This window comes from Trachemys scripta, chromosome 2 (genome assembly GCF_013100865.1).
Source record: "Trachemys scripta elegans isolate TJP31775 chromosome 2, CAS_Tse_1.0, whole genome shotgun sequence".
Taxonomy (NCBI): domain Eukaryota; kingdom Metazoa; phylum Chordata; order Testudines; family Emydidae; genus Trachemys; species Trachemys scripta.
Genome location: NC_048299.1, coordinates 13916378 through 13931645, shown reverse-complemented (window position 1 = coordinate 13931645; position 15268 = coordinate 13916378). Strand labels below are relative to the sequence as shown.

General features: G+C 47.0%; 1 protein-coding gene across 1 annotated transcript in view; it reads left to right on the top strand.

Annotated features, from left to right (window-relative positions):
- The window catches only part of ACVR2B (activin A receptor type 2B), a 166486-nt gene that overhangs the window by 130607 nt on the left and 20611 nt on the right, over positions 1–15268 (top strand). The window contains exons 7-9 of the mRNA XM_034759946.1: positions 489–637; positions 9301–9415; positions 11379–11517. Of these exons, the coding sequence (XP_034615837.1) occupies positions 489–637; positions 9301–9415; positions 11379–11517 (403 nt within the window). The remainder of the gene's footprint in view (positions 1–488; positions 638–9300; positions 9416–11378; positions 11518–15268) is intronic.

Here is a 15268-nt window from a genome sequence, read left to right as displayed (position 1 = left end):
AAAACTCACTGCATATCTCTGTTTCATGGGTTGCTTTAGTTGTCAAATATAAAGAACATTTAAAATAAAACAAACATGCACAAATCCAGGTTTGAGCTGCAATGTTATCCCTGTATTTAATCCAAGGTTCATGGAGTCAATCATTTCCATAGACAGCTAATAGAATGTAAGATCTTTTCTCATTTAAGGCTTTCCCCTTCTTGTATAGCTGCTCCAGTTTTTTCTTGAGGTAGCTAGACCTGGTGGAACTAATTTTTAAAGCCATTAGGTATTTTTATTTCAGTGAGTCCGGGAAAGTAATAGTATTTCACCAACATTCTTCGCTTCTTTTTTGTTTTATTCTTTGCAAGTGGATTTTTCTGTCAAATCAAAGTTCAAACTTCTCAAACACTCATTAAAGCCATTCTCTAAACTGACGATTTGGCACAGCTGTCACTTACCAAGGTCTGTGATTAAGTTCTAAGAACATATGATGTCCCATTTCTCAGGGCTCTCTGACAGATTACCTGAAGGGGAATATTATCAGCTGGAATGAACTCTGCCATGTTGCAGAAACGATGGCCCATGGACTGTCCTACCTACACGAAGATGTCCCCTGGTGCAAAGGGGAAGGACACAAACCTGCCATAGCACACAGGTATTGTCTTTTTGCATAACTATAGTTCTTCAGCTCATGACCTGAAGAGCTCTGTGTAACTTAAAAGCTTGAACCTTGCACTAGCTGAAGTTGGTCCAATAAAAGGTATTACCTCGCCCACCTTGTCTCTTTCTAAAATACATGCCCGACAATTTTGTTGAATAGAGGAGGGAGGAGATCTTGCTTTTATGTAGTGCCTTTCATCCTAAGTATTTTGCAAAAGATAACATATGGTAATAGCCAGGTAGGTAGTCTGTGCCGCCACCACACTGCAGAGCCCCTGTAGAAGAAAGGAATGTAGGCCAAAAACATGGGGAGACAAATCCTCCACTGAAAGTGCCAGAGGCTGTTTAATGGCCAAACAGAGTAGGCAGGACCTCGATTTAGTCCTTATCCAAAGGACCTACACATTGGAATACTGCGTTCAGTTCTGGTGTCCGCAATTCAAGAAGGATGTTGATAAATTGGAGAGGGTTCAGAGGAGAGCTGCAAGAATGATTGAAGGTTTGGAAAACAACCCTTATAACAATGGATTCAAAGAGCACAATTTGTTTATCTTAACTTAGGGAAGGTTTTAAGGGGTACCCTTTGATCACAATCTGCAAGTACCTACGTGGAGAATAGAAATTTGGTAATGGAGGACTTTTCAGTCTAGGCAAAAGTATAACAAGATCCAGTGGCTGGAATTTGAATGTAGATAAATTCAGACTAGAAATAAGGTGGAAATTTTTAACAGCAAGGTTAATTAACCATTAGACTAGTTTATCAACTGTTGTGGTAGATTCTGCATCTCTGGCAATTTTAAAATCAAGATTGGATGTATTTTAAAAGATCTGCTCAAGTTGAAAGGAATTAATTCAGGGAAGTCCTGTGTTATACAGGAGGTTAGAGTAGATGATCAAAACTGGCCCTTCTGGCTTTATAATCTGAATAAACTATATGGTAGTCTGTATATTCCGTATGTCTATTTGACTATGCAAGGATTTAAACCAGTGCTTCCAGGGAATATAATTATTTCGAACTTGATGCTTAGTCTTATCCTCTTATCCTCCCCAGCTGAGCTTTTTGTTCAGAAGGAAAGAATAAGTGAAATAGAAAATGGCTGCTGTCTATTACTCATTATTTTATAGCACTTAGCTTGCCATGAGCTGTTCAAAAGATACAAGAAGAGACGATCCCTGCCCCAAAGAGTTTACAGTACATTTTAGACATGATACAGGCTGGTGTGGCAGGGCAAATTGCTGGAGTGCAGAACGATGAGGGTTACGGCAACATGCAGATGGATACTCACTTTATACGTCTGCATGTCTTGATGGTTCTGGATAGCTAGTTCTAAAATAAAAATATAGATGGTATAGTCTTGCTTGCTCCAGGCATCATGGAATAGGTAAGTTTTCAGGAAGAATTTTTAAGTCAGGTGAAAGGCTATATACATGGAAGTCCCAGGACATACTCCTCCACCCACTGCCCTGCACTCTAGCTTGGGCTGAAACATGACGTTCAGTTGCAGTTGTCTGTATTTGATTTGGTGTTCTAGAAGTGTTTTCTGTTGAGTGACTGTGTGCCCGCCCCCCAAAACACGAAGAGAATTCTGAGAAATGTGATCTTGTGCAAGAGCCTGCAGCTGCATTTCAGTTGCTTGTGGGGGGAACTCTGCCTCCTTGACACTTGCCCCTGTAAAATAAATGCAGTGATTTATATGTGAAATTCCTAGGGGAGGGGCAGGGAAAAAGCCATGCAAAACTCTTGAAGCTGTGGACCATGGTAATTAGTGTCACAATAGATTTAGCAAATGATGCAGGGGAGGGGAAAAGGAAGGTGGGGAAATTCATTCCCCATGTGTAAACTTTACCATCTAAGAAGCATGTAGTTTCAGGGCAGGGGTGTATTTTACTGTCTTTCCCCGTCTAAAAAAATAAATGTCTGAATAAATGTTTCAAGTTGGGTGATATTTTTGAATAGCACAGGACAATGCACTGTTAAAATGCTTGAATTCTCAGTTAAGTCTGAGTGAGTTACTGCCATAAAAAGCTTCAGATAACTCCTTAACACCATTGGCCTTTGGCACAAAAGGAGGATTAATGTTGTAATTATCACGATCCTTGCTTGTCAGTGCTTTAGTGCCCTCTAGTGGAAATTTAAAGTAAGAGCATTGGTGTATAAATCAATGGAATCTAATGCTGCCAAATATCATTTCTTCTTTGGGCTGATCTACACTTGGGGTGGGGGGAGAGAGAGAGAAATCGATCTAAGATATGCAACTTCAGCTACGAGAATAGTGTAGCTGAAGTCGACGTATCTTAGATCGATTTACCTCGGGTCCTCACGGCGCGGGATCAATGGCCGCGGTTCCCCCATCGACTCCACTTCCGCCTCTCGCTCTGGTGGAGTTCTGGAGTCGACGGGGAGAGCGTTCAGACATCAATTTATCACGTCTAGATGTTACTACCCGCTGATCTGGCGGGTAGTGAAGACGTACCCTTTGAGTAGTGTCCCTCTGGGTGCTCTGCTTCAGGTACACACGTGCCTCTCAAGCCAGTGATTGGAGATTTTCACCTAGCAGTGTCCGTTCAGCCTGCAAATGCACTCTAAGCCTCTTAATGTCAGACACCAAAGCTATATAAGGGTGCGTAGGTGAACCGCATCAGTTCCTTTTCAACCACCTTGGCCTGAGATGGAACCTTAGAGCAGTGGTTCTCAGCCAGGGCTCTGGGGCCCCCTGTGGGGCCGCGAGCAGGTTTCGGGAGGTTCACCAAGCAGGACCGGCGTTAGCTTGCTGGGGCCCAGGGCAGAAAGGTGAAGTCGCGCTGTGCAGTGCTGAAGCCTGGGGCCCTGCCATCTGAGCTGCTTAGCTTAGCATTAGCCCTTCTTGCCTCCCCTTAACGCCGGCTCTGGCTTTTATATGCAGAAAAGCAGTTGTTGTGGCACAGCTGGGTTGTGGAATTTTTATAGCATGGGGGGGGGGGGGGGCGGGAAGCGCAAAAAAGGGGTTGGGAACCCTTCCTTAGTGTGTCTGCCTTGAGTGTGCCTCGGCCTTTCTCTTTTATTCCTTAGTGTTTAGATACTTAGTCTAGTAGTTGTTAGTGTCGTTAGAGTGAGTTAGTTTGTACGCGTAGTGAGAAGATGGTTTTGTTCTACTCTCCCTTTTCCCCCCAGGGAGACTTGCATTCTTGGCCTGCCATGCTTGAAATGCTGCCTCTTCCTGTAAGCGATGGCCACTCTTAAGGGTGTCCATTGCTTGGGGGTGTCCCATGTCTCCCAGAAGTGTAACTTCTGCTTGGCCCTCAACTCTAGGGCAGGGAAGAACAAGGAGCTCAAGCGGGGACTGTTCATGATAGAACGTTCTCTACATCCAGAACCAGGTCAGGAGGCGTCACCTCTCTCACCCCACCATATCTGTCCCTGGACAGAGCCAGTGCTACTTCTGCCTCGGGCAGACTTCCCCAAAAAGGAAGGGAAGACTTTGGAGGCTTCTGGGAAGACTCCCAAAAAGAGGAATGCGGATTCTCACTCCAAGGAATCAGCTCTAAAAAAAGATGTGGTGCTCAGCCAGGCCTCCAGTCACCATAGGTGCTGTTGAAGCCAAGGACTCCTCCGCTAGTACTGGCAGGGCTGTGAAGCGCTGGAGCCCCAAGGAAAAGAGACATGGCTCCAATAGGGCCCTGGTACCTTCTACCAGCACAGAGCAAGCATAGGGTGAGTTTGGCCCAGCTGTTGGTACTGATGCATCTGGCCCAGCGTTCATAGTACATACCAGTACATGAAACCAGCTTACCATTGTGCCCCTTAATCCAACTGTTGGTACTGATGCAGTCTGTCCAGCCACTGGTACCGGTTTGTTCAGTGCCGGACACACAACAATGCCTATCTTCTGTTGCGGTGCGATTGTCAGTATTATCTGCTTCAGCAGTTGTTGCCTGAGCTACCCTGTCGGCACCGGATCCCTTCTGGGTACTGCAGGAATTCCAGCACTCTAAGGACCTTTTGCTATCAGGTGAACCAGAGTCCCCGCTTCTTGTGAGTACCAAATGCCTTTTGGCACTGAGACCCCAGTCTCTGGGCTACTGTCTTCTGGGGCTGCTGGACTCTGCACTGTTTAACAGGTGTCCCCATCCCCCATGTGGAAGGGCACGGTTGGCCCCTTACTAAAACTTTGTAGGTTTCTTTGTTGGTTTGTTTTTTCTGGTGCCTTCTCGCCATACCAGGAGAGAGGGGAAGGGTCGAGGAGGAGATGGGATCCTGGAACTGACAGGGCCTCTGGCCAATCAGAGGGCTCTAGACCATGGCCAATGGGGAGTAGCCAGCACCCCAGGTCAGTACCATGGCTCAGCTGCCTGGTCAAATCAGGAAGCCCCCCAGCTCAAGTCTCTGCCTGCATGCATGCTGAGGGAGGGAGACAGCGAGAGCAGCCCCAGGCAAGTGAGGCTCTGTGGCTGTCAGCCAGCAGGCGAAGAGCCACGTAGGAGGTTGGAGGGGGCTGCCTGATGGCCCAGTGACACACGTGAGAGCCAGCAAGCGGGGGCAGGAGGGTCGTGCAAGGGGCTGGAACCCACCAGGAACAAGGTGACAGACCCAGTGGGCAGGGTCCATGGAGGGGGGAACAACAGCCAGAGGGAAGGAGGGGCCTGAAGGGAGCGGCATGGGGGGGTCCCAGACACGTTGTAAGGGAGCGAGACACCCTAGCAAAGGGGAGGAAGTTGGGATAGCAGGGGGTGGAGGGATGAGCTGTGAGAGCCCAGTAACCCACCCCCTATACTGCCCTGAGACCAGCCAGGCAGGGAGCCATGACTAGTACCGGTGGTGGGGGGGGGGGGGGGGAGAGAGGAGGATCCTGGCAGCCCTTGAACCCAGGAGAAGGTAGGGTTGCCAAGTGTCCGGTTTTCGACCGGAACATCCAGTCGAAAAGGGGCCCTGGTGGCTCCAGTCAGCACTGCTAACTGGGACGTTAAAAAGTATGATCGGCAGCACAACAGGACTAAGACAGGCTCCCTGCCTGCCATGGCTCCCGGAAGCAGCAGCATGTCCCTCCCGACTCCTATGTGTAGGGGCAGCCAGGGGGCTCCGCAAGCGGCCTCGGCCCCAAGTGCCAGCTCCGCAGCTCCCATTGGCCACAGGAGCTGGCGCTTGGGATGGGGGAAGTGTGCGGGACCCCCTGGCTGCCCTACGCATACGAGCCAGAGTGGGGACATGCTGCTGCTGCTGCTGGAAGCTGCTTGAGGTAAGCCCCACCCCAGAGCCTGGAGCCCCAACCCTCTGCCCCAGCCCTGATCCCTCTCCCACCCTCTGAACCCCTCAGTCCAGCCCAGAGCACCCTCTTATACCCCAAACCCCTCATCCCCAGCCCCGTACCAGAGCTCGCACCTCCAGCCAGAGCACTGGCTGTGTTGGGGAGGTCTATAATGGTGGGGTGGGGAGAAGGAAAGTTTATAGGCATTTGTGAGCCAAATGCCATTTTATCCTGGATGTGTGAGCTCTCAGCTCACAATGGTAGGGTGCTGACTTATTTAAAACTCACATTTTATTTGATAGGAGCAGATAATAAAATAAAATTGTATTAATCTTTATTCATTGTTGCCAGTGGCTTCTGGGATCTATATGGGTGTGAATGGCACTATGGAAGAAGTATTCTTCTCTTGCTGCATTCTGTTACCTACCAGCCAAGACACTCAAATGGACTGCCCCCACATCTAAATGGGAGGAGGCTAGTAGGAAGGGATTTTCAGTGGAGGTCCCTTACTCTAGAGCTTAATCCTCCCCGCCATTCCATGGTCTGACTGAATAGCTTGCTGACCATCAGGTCATGTTGCCAAGTCAGTGATTGGCTGTGCCTTAAAATCCTATTTCTTAGATCTGAGTGGGAGTCACCAGATGTTCAGTTGTTCAGAAAATCGGACTGTTTTTATTTAAACACATAAATATAGATCTTCTTGTCCTACTCTTTGACAGCCGAAAGCCTGCAGCTCTTTCCGTGGAAGATGATTTTTCTTTTTGTGGGCAGCGGAGTCATTCTTTGACATTTTTGGCCACTTGGCCAGTTTGGATGTATGTTTTTAAAGTGTTTTTACCTCTTTGCATATGCGCATGGAGAATGTGATAGATGCACAATATGCCCCGAAGAGAGTGTGCGTGTATGTGTGTGGATTTATCTATGTATGCATCTAATCATTCACTTTTACTTTTTAAGATGGCGGAGCAGTGTATTATTGTGGTTTTGTGAGTCTGTCATAAATTAACTCCTCTGCCAAATGGTGTCGTAGTTCAGTGAGGGAGAACCAGGCAAGCACAGCTTTGCTTAAGCAATTAAGCACTCTTTAAATTTTGTTGTGAATATGCTATAACAACAAATCCTACACTGCAGAAATGTCTCCAATAACTGCTTTACTGGACAGTAGGCTAAATGACTTCCCCCACCTTAATCACCTAGCTAGACTCTCCCGAACTAGAACATGCAGCTTTGTGTGTGGCTGTGGTAAAGAAGTGTTGTTTACTTTCTCAGGAGGTTGAGACTTGGGGGTTGAGCAGCTCAACCTGCCTTTGGATGTGGCCGTATGACACCCAGAAATGCAGAAGGCCCCTCTGTCTGGTCCAGTGATTCCTCTCTTCCCAAAGTATTTTGACAGATCATTTGTAGTTTAAAACAATTGTATCTGACCTCATTAATTATGTTGTGCAGGCTAGCAGTGTCCTGCATTCAGCAAGGTCACTGAGTGAACTGAAAGAATATAGGAAAATTATAATGTGGTGCATACAGGGCATTGCCATCTGCTGTCAAAGGTTTGTATCTTAATTATATTCACAAACATCTCTTTTCTGATGAAAATGTGGAAAGGCCAGGGTGTGTGATTTTTCTTGTTAGGTCTTCTACTCACATTCTGACTATAAGACTAAGGTAAGGACGTGGCTTTGAAGGGCTTGTGGATGAAACTCTGCTCAACCCATAATAAACCACTACAAAGGGAATTTGGACTCTGTCAGTGACTAGATTTGGACTCTGTCAGTGACCTAGTACAGTCAGTATCTCTAGGATAGTGCTGGTCCAGGAGCTCAAAAGTTCAATATAATAGATCTCTGTCACACAAAACGATTGAAGCCTGTAGAAAGAGTGAGCTGAACTCAGCTCACATCAGCTTGTTTCCAAGGAGGCCTTGTTTATTAAAGGGCTACTACTTTAAGATGACAAACGATTATAAATATATAAATGTAACATTTGCTTCATAAATTAATGGGCATAATGAATACAGTAACTATTAAAAGGGTCTGGTATGTTTGTCGGTGATGGTGAGTTGCTTATAATAACAAACTAACAAGAAACTTGATTAAGCTCTCTTCTAATTAAAAATTCCAGTCAGACTTTACAGAAACTGCTGACTTTGAATGGAGTAAGAGACCAGTTTTCCATACTTACTTTTTAAAGCCCAATGTATACAAAATGTGTATATATAGTATGTACCAGGGAACAATCTGTAGGTAGTCCTGGCAAAACCAACTTGTAATATAACCTCTTATCACATCTTGGTGCTCTCCTCCACCCCTCAAATGCCTCTTTGAGGGAACATTGCTGAGGATGCCAGACAGAGGAGGGGTTTGCCCATTTGTATGAAATGCTAACTTTTGTATAGTGCATTTTGGTTGACCAGATGTCCCGATTTTATAGGGACAGTCCCGATATTGGGGGGGGGGTTTATATGGGCTCCTATTACCCCCCGCCACCGGTCCCGATTTTTCACACTTGCTATGTGGTCACCCTAAATGCATGAATGGTAGAAACTTTAAACATGGGAGCTTCCGTCTTGTCTCATTTTTTTTATATCACTGTGTATGAGCGGCATGTTGTGGGTGTGTGCGTGTATCTATAAATAATATATTATGATCCCTTTAGTTCAATCCCTGGTTTTATTTTGACATTAATTTCCCCTGTACTACTGCTTTCTCCTTGTTTTCCTTACCCTGCTTTGATTCTTTTCTAAAATTACCCTCCCCCCGTGATTCCTTTTGCTTCTGCTGTTATTTCTCTCCTCTTCTGTTACGCTGGTTCCAATATATAGTCCAAGATAATGGCCATATCTCCTGCATCCTGATTGGGTGCCAGAGGAATCCTGCCACCATCACTATAATCCTCTCCCTCAGTTGGGGGAAGAAAGGCTGACAGTCACACAGTCGGCCGCTAAAGGCACACAACTGCCAGATCATCAATGAAATGTGAGCAGTGGCCTCACGTCAGTGCAAAGGCTGAAATCTGCCTCCACACCACCCTGTATAGCATGTATGAGCATCGGGCCCAGCAAGGGTGTTTGCAGGCAATGCCCTAATGCCACTCCTAAAGCAGTGTGTCAGTCTGACTCTACCTTAGATTCTTTGTATCTTTGAACTGGAGTATTTTGTAAAAACGCGCACACAGAAATATATGGTGGAGGGGAAGGAAATTGGTTAAATCTGGTCAGGAGCAGTTAGGTCTCTAGTTTATTTATTGCTTTCATAGATTCAGGTGTGATCTCAGAGAGGTAAGATAGGTGCATCTTCAGCATACAGGATTCTCACTGGGTCACGGAGCGCATCCCGAGCTTGGCAGTTAAACCAGTCAAGTTTTGACATGTTTGTTTAAAAATGATGGAGATTTGTGCCATACTAAATCCTTCTCAAACTTGCTTCTTGGCTGTCTGCAGGGACTTCAAGAGTAAAAATGTGTTGTTGAAGAATGACTTGACAGCAGTTCTAGCTGACTTTGGACTGGCTGTACGGTTTGAGCCTGGAAAGCCTCCAGGGGACACCCATGGACAGGTAACAATTACCTTTTAGAAATAAATGTGGGGCATACCACATCTGCTGGGAGTGGGCAGCGTTTCTGCAGATGCAGGATATGGGGACGGTTACTGGGGGGCAGGAAATTGCAGAAGGGCATTGTTTTGCTCAGCTTGGATAATTTGCAGGGGCAATAGATACAAAATGCTTTTTTAATTGCTGATTTTATATTAGATTTAATGGTGGTTTTTGCTCAAAGAGCAGGGTACGGGATGACCCAGATTTACCTTTTATATATTTTATATTGCACACACTGCCTGTTCTTCTACTTTTGCAAATTACTTGTATCCCAGATACTGAATCAGGGAACAAATGAGCAGAAACACTTTCCATAAAGAATGGCATTTGATCTTTAAATTTCCTGCACTACTTTCTTCCTGCCATTTTAAGGTAACTTGGCTCCACTAGTTGCTACTGCAGAGGAAGGCAACCCCTTATCCTCTCCAATAGTGCACATAGACAGTTGTGCAAGGCTGCATAACATGGAGGTGGAGACCATCCTGACCCCTGAAGGCATTCAGTTTATCCCTTGCAGCATGAGATTTGATCACTGGTTTTAGCATTAAATATTGAGTCATAAAATTCTTCAGGTTTTTTTTAAAGTCCAGTCATTGTAGCTGCCTAGAGACCTTTAGCAGCAATAAATATCCCAAGCTGACTACACTTGGAAGCTTCGGGAGTGGGGGGGGGCCCTCCACCCATGGCGGCTGGGAGCTGCAGAGTGACCATATTTCCCAAAGAGAAAACAGGACACTCCCAGACGCTTGCCCAAGGCATCCTTCTCCCCTGCGTGAGGCTATTACCTGTTGCTGGACCCTGAGGAGGACCCCCTCAGGAGGCTGTCACCTGTCACTGGAACCTTGCAGGGGGCCCCATGAGGAGGCTGTTGCCGGTAGCTGGAACCCTCTCAAGGCCCCCCTGGCTCCCAGCTTCAGTCCCTCAGCCCGGGGGCTGAAGGAGAGAATGTTCTGTGACCTCCATGACATAAAAGTAGCCTATTCCTAACATCTCTGTAAATCCAGCCACAGCTCTGACCATTTTGGTCACCTCTCTCTAGACCTTTAACTGCTTCTACATCTTCTCGTGCTTCGGCTTTGTCCCACAGTCAGGCCCTTGCAAGATGAGAAGTTTATGGTGGGGAATTCCCTACGGGGAAAATTATTAAAAAGAAAATTAACTTCTGCATCGGACAGGTGATTTCCCCCTTCCACTCCAGACCCCTTCTGTCCCTACTCCTCCTCATGGCTTGGTATTCCACCACATGTGTTTGTAGCACCTCTATAAAGATCTCTTTTACTAAAAGTAACAACATGTTTAACAGGCGGAGATTGAGCTACTCTCTCAAGGTTAGAGGTGGTCTCCAGAACATGGTTGAAGCGGATTGGCAGGACAGTGTGGTGTCCACGTTACACCTGTCCTCTGGATAAATGAGACTTCTATCCAGGGCTGTCAAACCTCTATTCACCAAACCTTACACCAGCTCAACATTCCTTTTTAAATTTATAAAGGGAGCATTAAGCGATCAATTATGATCAAATAACTGAGAGTCTGACTTGAACTTAAGGTGTTTGGAGTGTCTCCAAAAATTAACTTGTTTTTATATATAGCAGGTGCTGCAGTAGCTAGAGGCAATGGGGTGGATGGATGACAGAATTTCAGACATGGTCATCTTACCTCATTGCATTTAATTCAAACCCTTAGTGTCCACTGAATGATCAACAAATACATATCCACACACTTGGAGTCTTTTTACAACTGTTTCGTGGAGCTTGGAATGGTTTTAATGAGGAGTGATGCCAGAAAGAGTGGACCCATTTTGTTTGGAGCCAGTACACAGCCATTTTAGCAGAGAAGTAGCTTTGAGGTTGATGGAACAGCTGTAGTCCCTACACACCCAACTATCTCTTGTAACTTAAATTGCATTTTTTCTTTTGGTGTGTAGGTGGGAACAAGGAGGTACATGGCTCCTGAGGTGTTAGAGGGGGCAATCAACTTCCAGCGAGATGCCTTCCTGAGAATAGACATGTATGCAATGGGACTAGTATTGTGGGAGTTAATCTCCAGGTGCACAGCAGCTGATGGTAAGTGTAAAGTTCCCCAGTTCAGCTTCAGCAGGGGTATGCGGTCCAGAGAATGGTGGTGTCTTCATAAAATCAATGGCATGTTCTTCTCATTAAGATGTTAATCTGGATTTTCCAATAAACTGTCATTCCCTCTAAACAGTGGACTTCATAGAGTTAAAGTCCAAAGTGCGTTTAACAGTGTGCAGATTATATTGCATAATGCCTGGGAACCCAATAAAAAATTTGGCGAATGAGATGAGAGAGAAAATAGTTCCTCAGTTGACAGTGGGCCTATTTTAAAGTATTAAATGCACCTGTGCACTGTCTCTCCAATGAAGGGGGTCTTGTTTGTTGTCAGACCTGTTCATTTTCACTTGTTCCCTAAGCAAGTGTTGAACCTATGTGAAAGGGTAATACATCAGCTCTTTCTTCCCTTCTCTGAGATGTAGTATGGGGAGAGTGCAGTCTACATTGTAAGAACAGGGGGGAGGGATAGCTCATTGGTTTGAGCATTGGCCTGCTAAACCCAGGGTTTTGAGTTCAATCCTTGAGGGGCCACTTAGGAATCTGGGGCAAAATCAGTACTTGGTCCTGCTAGTGAAGGCAGGGGGCTGGACTCGATGACCTTTCAAGGTCCCTTCCAGTTCTAGGAGATGGGATAATTTAATTTAAAAATTTATTTAAAAAACAAAAACCTAAGCACTTGAGTTAAAGCAATCAAAGCCTTAGCCACAAGCGTTTGCTTTCACCGCATCGCCTGACTTTCTCAATGTTCCTTCATCAAAACAGTTCTTGAAAAATGGGGCAGCCTCTAGTCTGTCAGCAAGAAGTGTCATGTGGAAATAGGGCTTCTTCTTCGAGAGATGTCCCTGTGGGTGCTCCACTACAGGTGTTGGTGCGTCCCTGCGCCTTCGCCCGGAGATTTTTGCAGCAGTACTCATAGCGGCCACGCATGCTCAGAATCTGCCCCCCGCTGTGACTCTAGGGTAATAGAACGCATGCGTGGCCGGTCTCCTCAGTTCCTTCTCAACCGTCCCCGGCCTGAGACGGAGCTCAGCAGACTCATTAGAGAATCCTTCACTTTTGCCTTAATTATCCTTTAGAAACCAGTTTTCTGTCAGTTTTCTCTGTTAAATTAGTTACTTACCCAGTTTATCTTAAAAAAAAAAAAAAAAAAAAAATTTTCCTGTCAGCCGCGGCTATGCCGGGCTCCACCGGTTTCAAGCGCTGTGCTATTTGTAAGGAAGCTATCCCGTCATCGGACGGGCACTCAAAGTGTATAAAATATTTGGGGGAAGCTCACATTCCCCAAAAATGTGCCCACTGCTGTAAACTCAGCTCCAGGGCACGGAAAGACAGGGAGCTTAAACTCAAACTGCTCCTGCTTCAAAAATCTATCGGGTCAGTTTCAGACCCAGGCATTGAAGCCGGCTCCGCTACCCGACACAGCCCCCCCCCCTCAAAAAAGCTCAAGAAGTCTATGAAGAAGGGGCACCTTTCCTCACCGAGCAAGACTATGAGGCATAAAGTTTCTCCAGGCAGATCGACGATCTCTCTGCCTGTGATCCCTCGCCTCAGCAATTTCCATGAGCCAGGCTCCTCCGGAACAGCGCAAAAGCCGCCTGAGGCTTCAGCGCCACCGAGAGGCTCCGGTGCCGAGGCATCAGGCTTCCAGTTGCCTGCCTCAGTGACGGCACCGTTCGGCACCGCAAATGAGACGGTGCCGACATTCCACGGCACGCCTCACCCGAGGCAGCCCGACATTTCTCGCCCGGCACAGACCGCGGCACCGACGCCTGCGGGGCATTCTGACACACAGATCACAGCCAGAAGCCCCGATCGCAGGAATGCTCTTGTGCAGCAGCCTCTATCGGCTCGGCTTTCATCTCCCGCAGGAGCTGCATTCACTCATTTTACCCAGACAGCTGATCTTCTAGTATCACCTACCTTGCAGTCTCCGCTCATGAATGCATATTCTTTTTCAATGCCTGAGTCAGGATCTGAGCAGTTTTCCTCCAGTGAGGAGGAAGCAGATCCACAGGGAGTTTTTTCCCCATATCATGACTCCCAGCCCCGGACCCAGAGCAATAAGGGCTATGGAAATACTACCTCATCCCACTCTCAGGACCCTGCCCCTTGGGGGATGAACCCCTGGATGGCACCACCTATGCCCTACCCGCCACCATGGCAATACTGGACACCATGGGCATCATACCCTCGGGAACACATGCCCCGTGGCCACTTGACCAGGCGCAACACTGATCCAGCGCCGTCTCCTAATGCATATGCTAGTGACACGAGACGCCTGGCAACACAGCCACGTTCCCAGGATAAACCTAGCCCTTCCCCTGGTCCAACAGACCCGGAGTTAGCACCGGAGGAAGCATTACTTCCCCTTCCTCCCACTCCCTCTGATGAATATACAAAATTCCAGGACATCTTTAAGAGAGTTGCTACTGACCTAAACATTAACCTGGACGTGGTTCCCGAACAACAGCATGAGCTAATGAACATCCTACAGCCCCCTTCTTCCTCCAGAGTGGCACTCCCAATTAACGCAGCCCTTTTAGAACCCGCTAAGTCCATCTGGCAGACTCCAGCGACAAGCCTACCTACCTGCAAGCAAGCGGACAAGAAGTATTTTATTTCTCCAAAGGACTCTGAATTCCTTTTTACTCACCCAGCACCAAACTCATTGGTAGTAGACGCTGCGAACCAGAGGGCTAGACAACAATATTCTCGTTCTGCCCCACCTAACAAGGATAGCAAACGACTGGACCTGTTTGGTCGCAAGGTCTATGCATCCTCCACCCTCCAATTTCGTATAGCTAATTATACTGCAGTCCTGGCAAAATACGACCATAAAAACTATAATAAGTTAATGGACTTTATTGATGACATTCCAGAACAAAGAAAACAACAGTTCAGAGCTATAGTTTCTGAGGGCCAAGCCATTTCACGCACCGCTCTTCAAGCAGCCCTCGATGTAGCCAACACAGCGGCAAGATCTACCGCTACAGCGATAGTCATGCGACGGGGCTCATGGCTCTCCTCTTCCTTTTTTCCTCGCGAAGTTCAGAACACAATTGAAGATCTTCCCTTCGACGGTGACAAACTCTTTGCTTCTAACACGAATGAAGTGCTTCATTCAATGAAAGACTCCAGAACAACCCTCCGGTCTTTAGGTCTCCAGGCACCTACGGCAAGAAGACGACAATATCGATACCAACCATACCACCGGCCACGTTATCCCGCATTTACACAACCTTCCCATAGACCGCAGGAACAGCAACAGCCGCAACGTCCACGACCAAGATTCCAGCGACGTCGCCCAAACTCTACAGGGGCGCCTCAACCCCCACCAGCTAATAGGCAGATTTGAAGACTTGGTCGAGGGTTTAGAAAGCAACGCCCTCACTTCAGCCGGCACACCAATCTTTGGACACCGCCTACGACCTTTTTTCCAACAATGGAGGAAGATTACCTCCGACAAGTGGGTCTTACAGGTAGTTACAATTGGATACGTCATCCCCTTCCTCTCCTTACCTCCCACCCACCCACCCTCCCCGTCCCTCTTCAGGGACCCTTCTCACGAGCAGCTACTCCTCCAAGAAGTGCAACATCTCCTTCATCTGGGAGCAGTAGAAATCGTGCCAGAGCGACACAGAGGGAAGGGTTTTTACTCCCATTATTTCTTAACGGAGAAGAAAAATGGGGGATGGCGACCAATCCTCGATCTCAGGCGGCTCAACAGATTCATCAAAAAGCA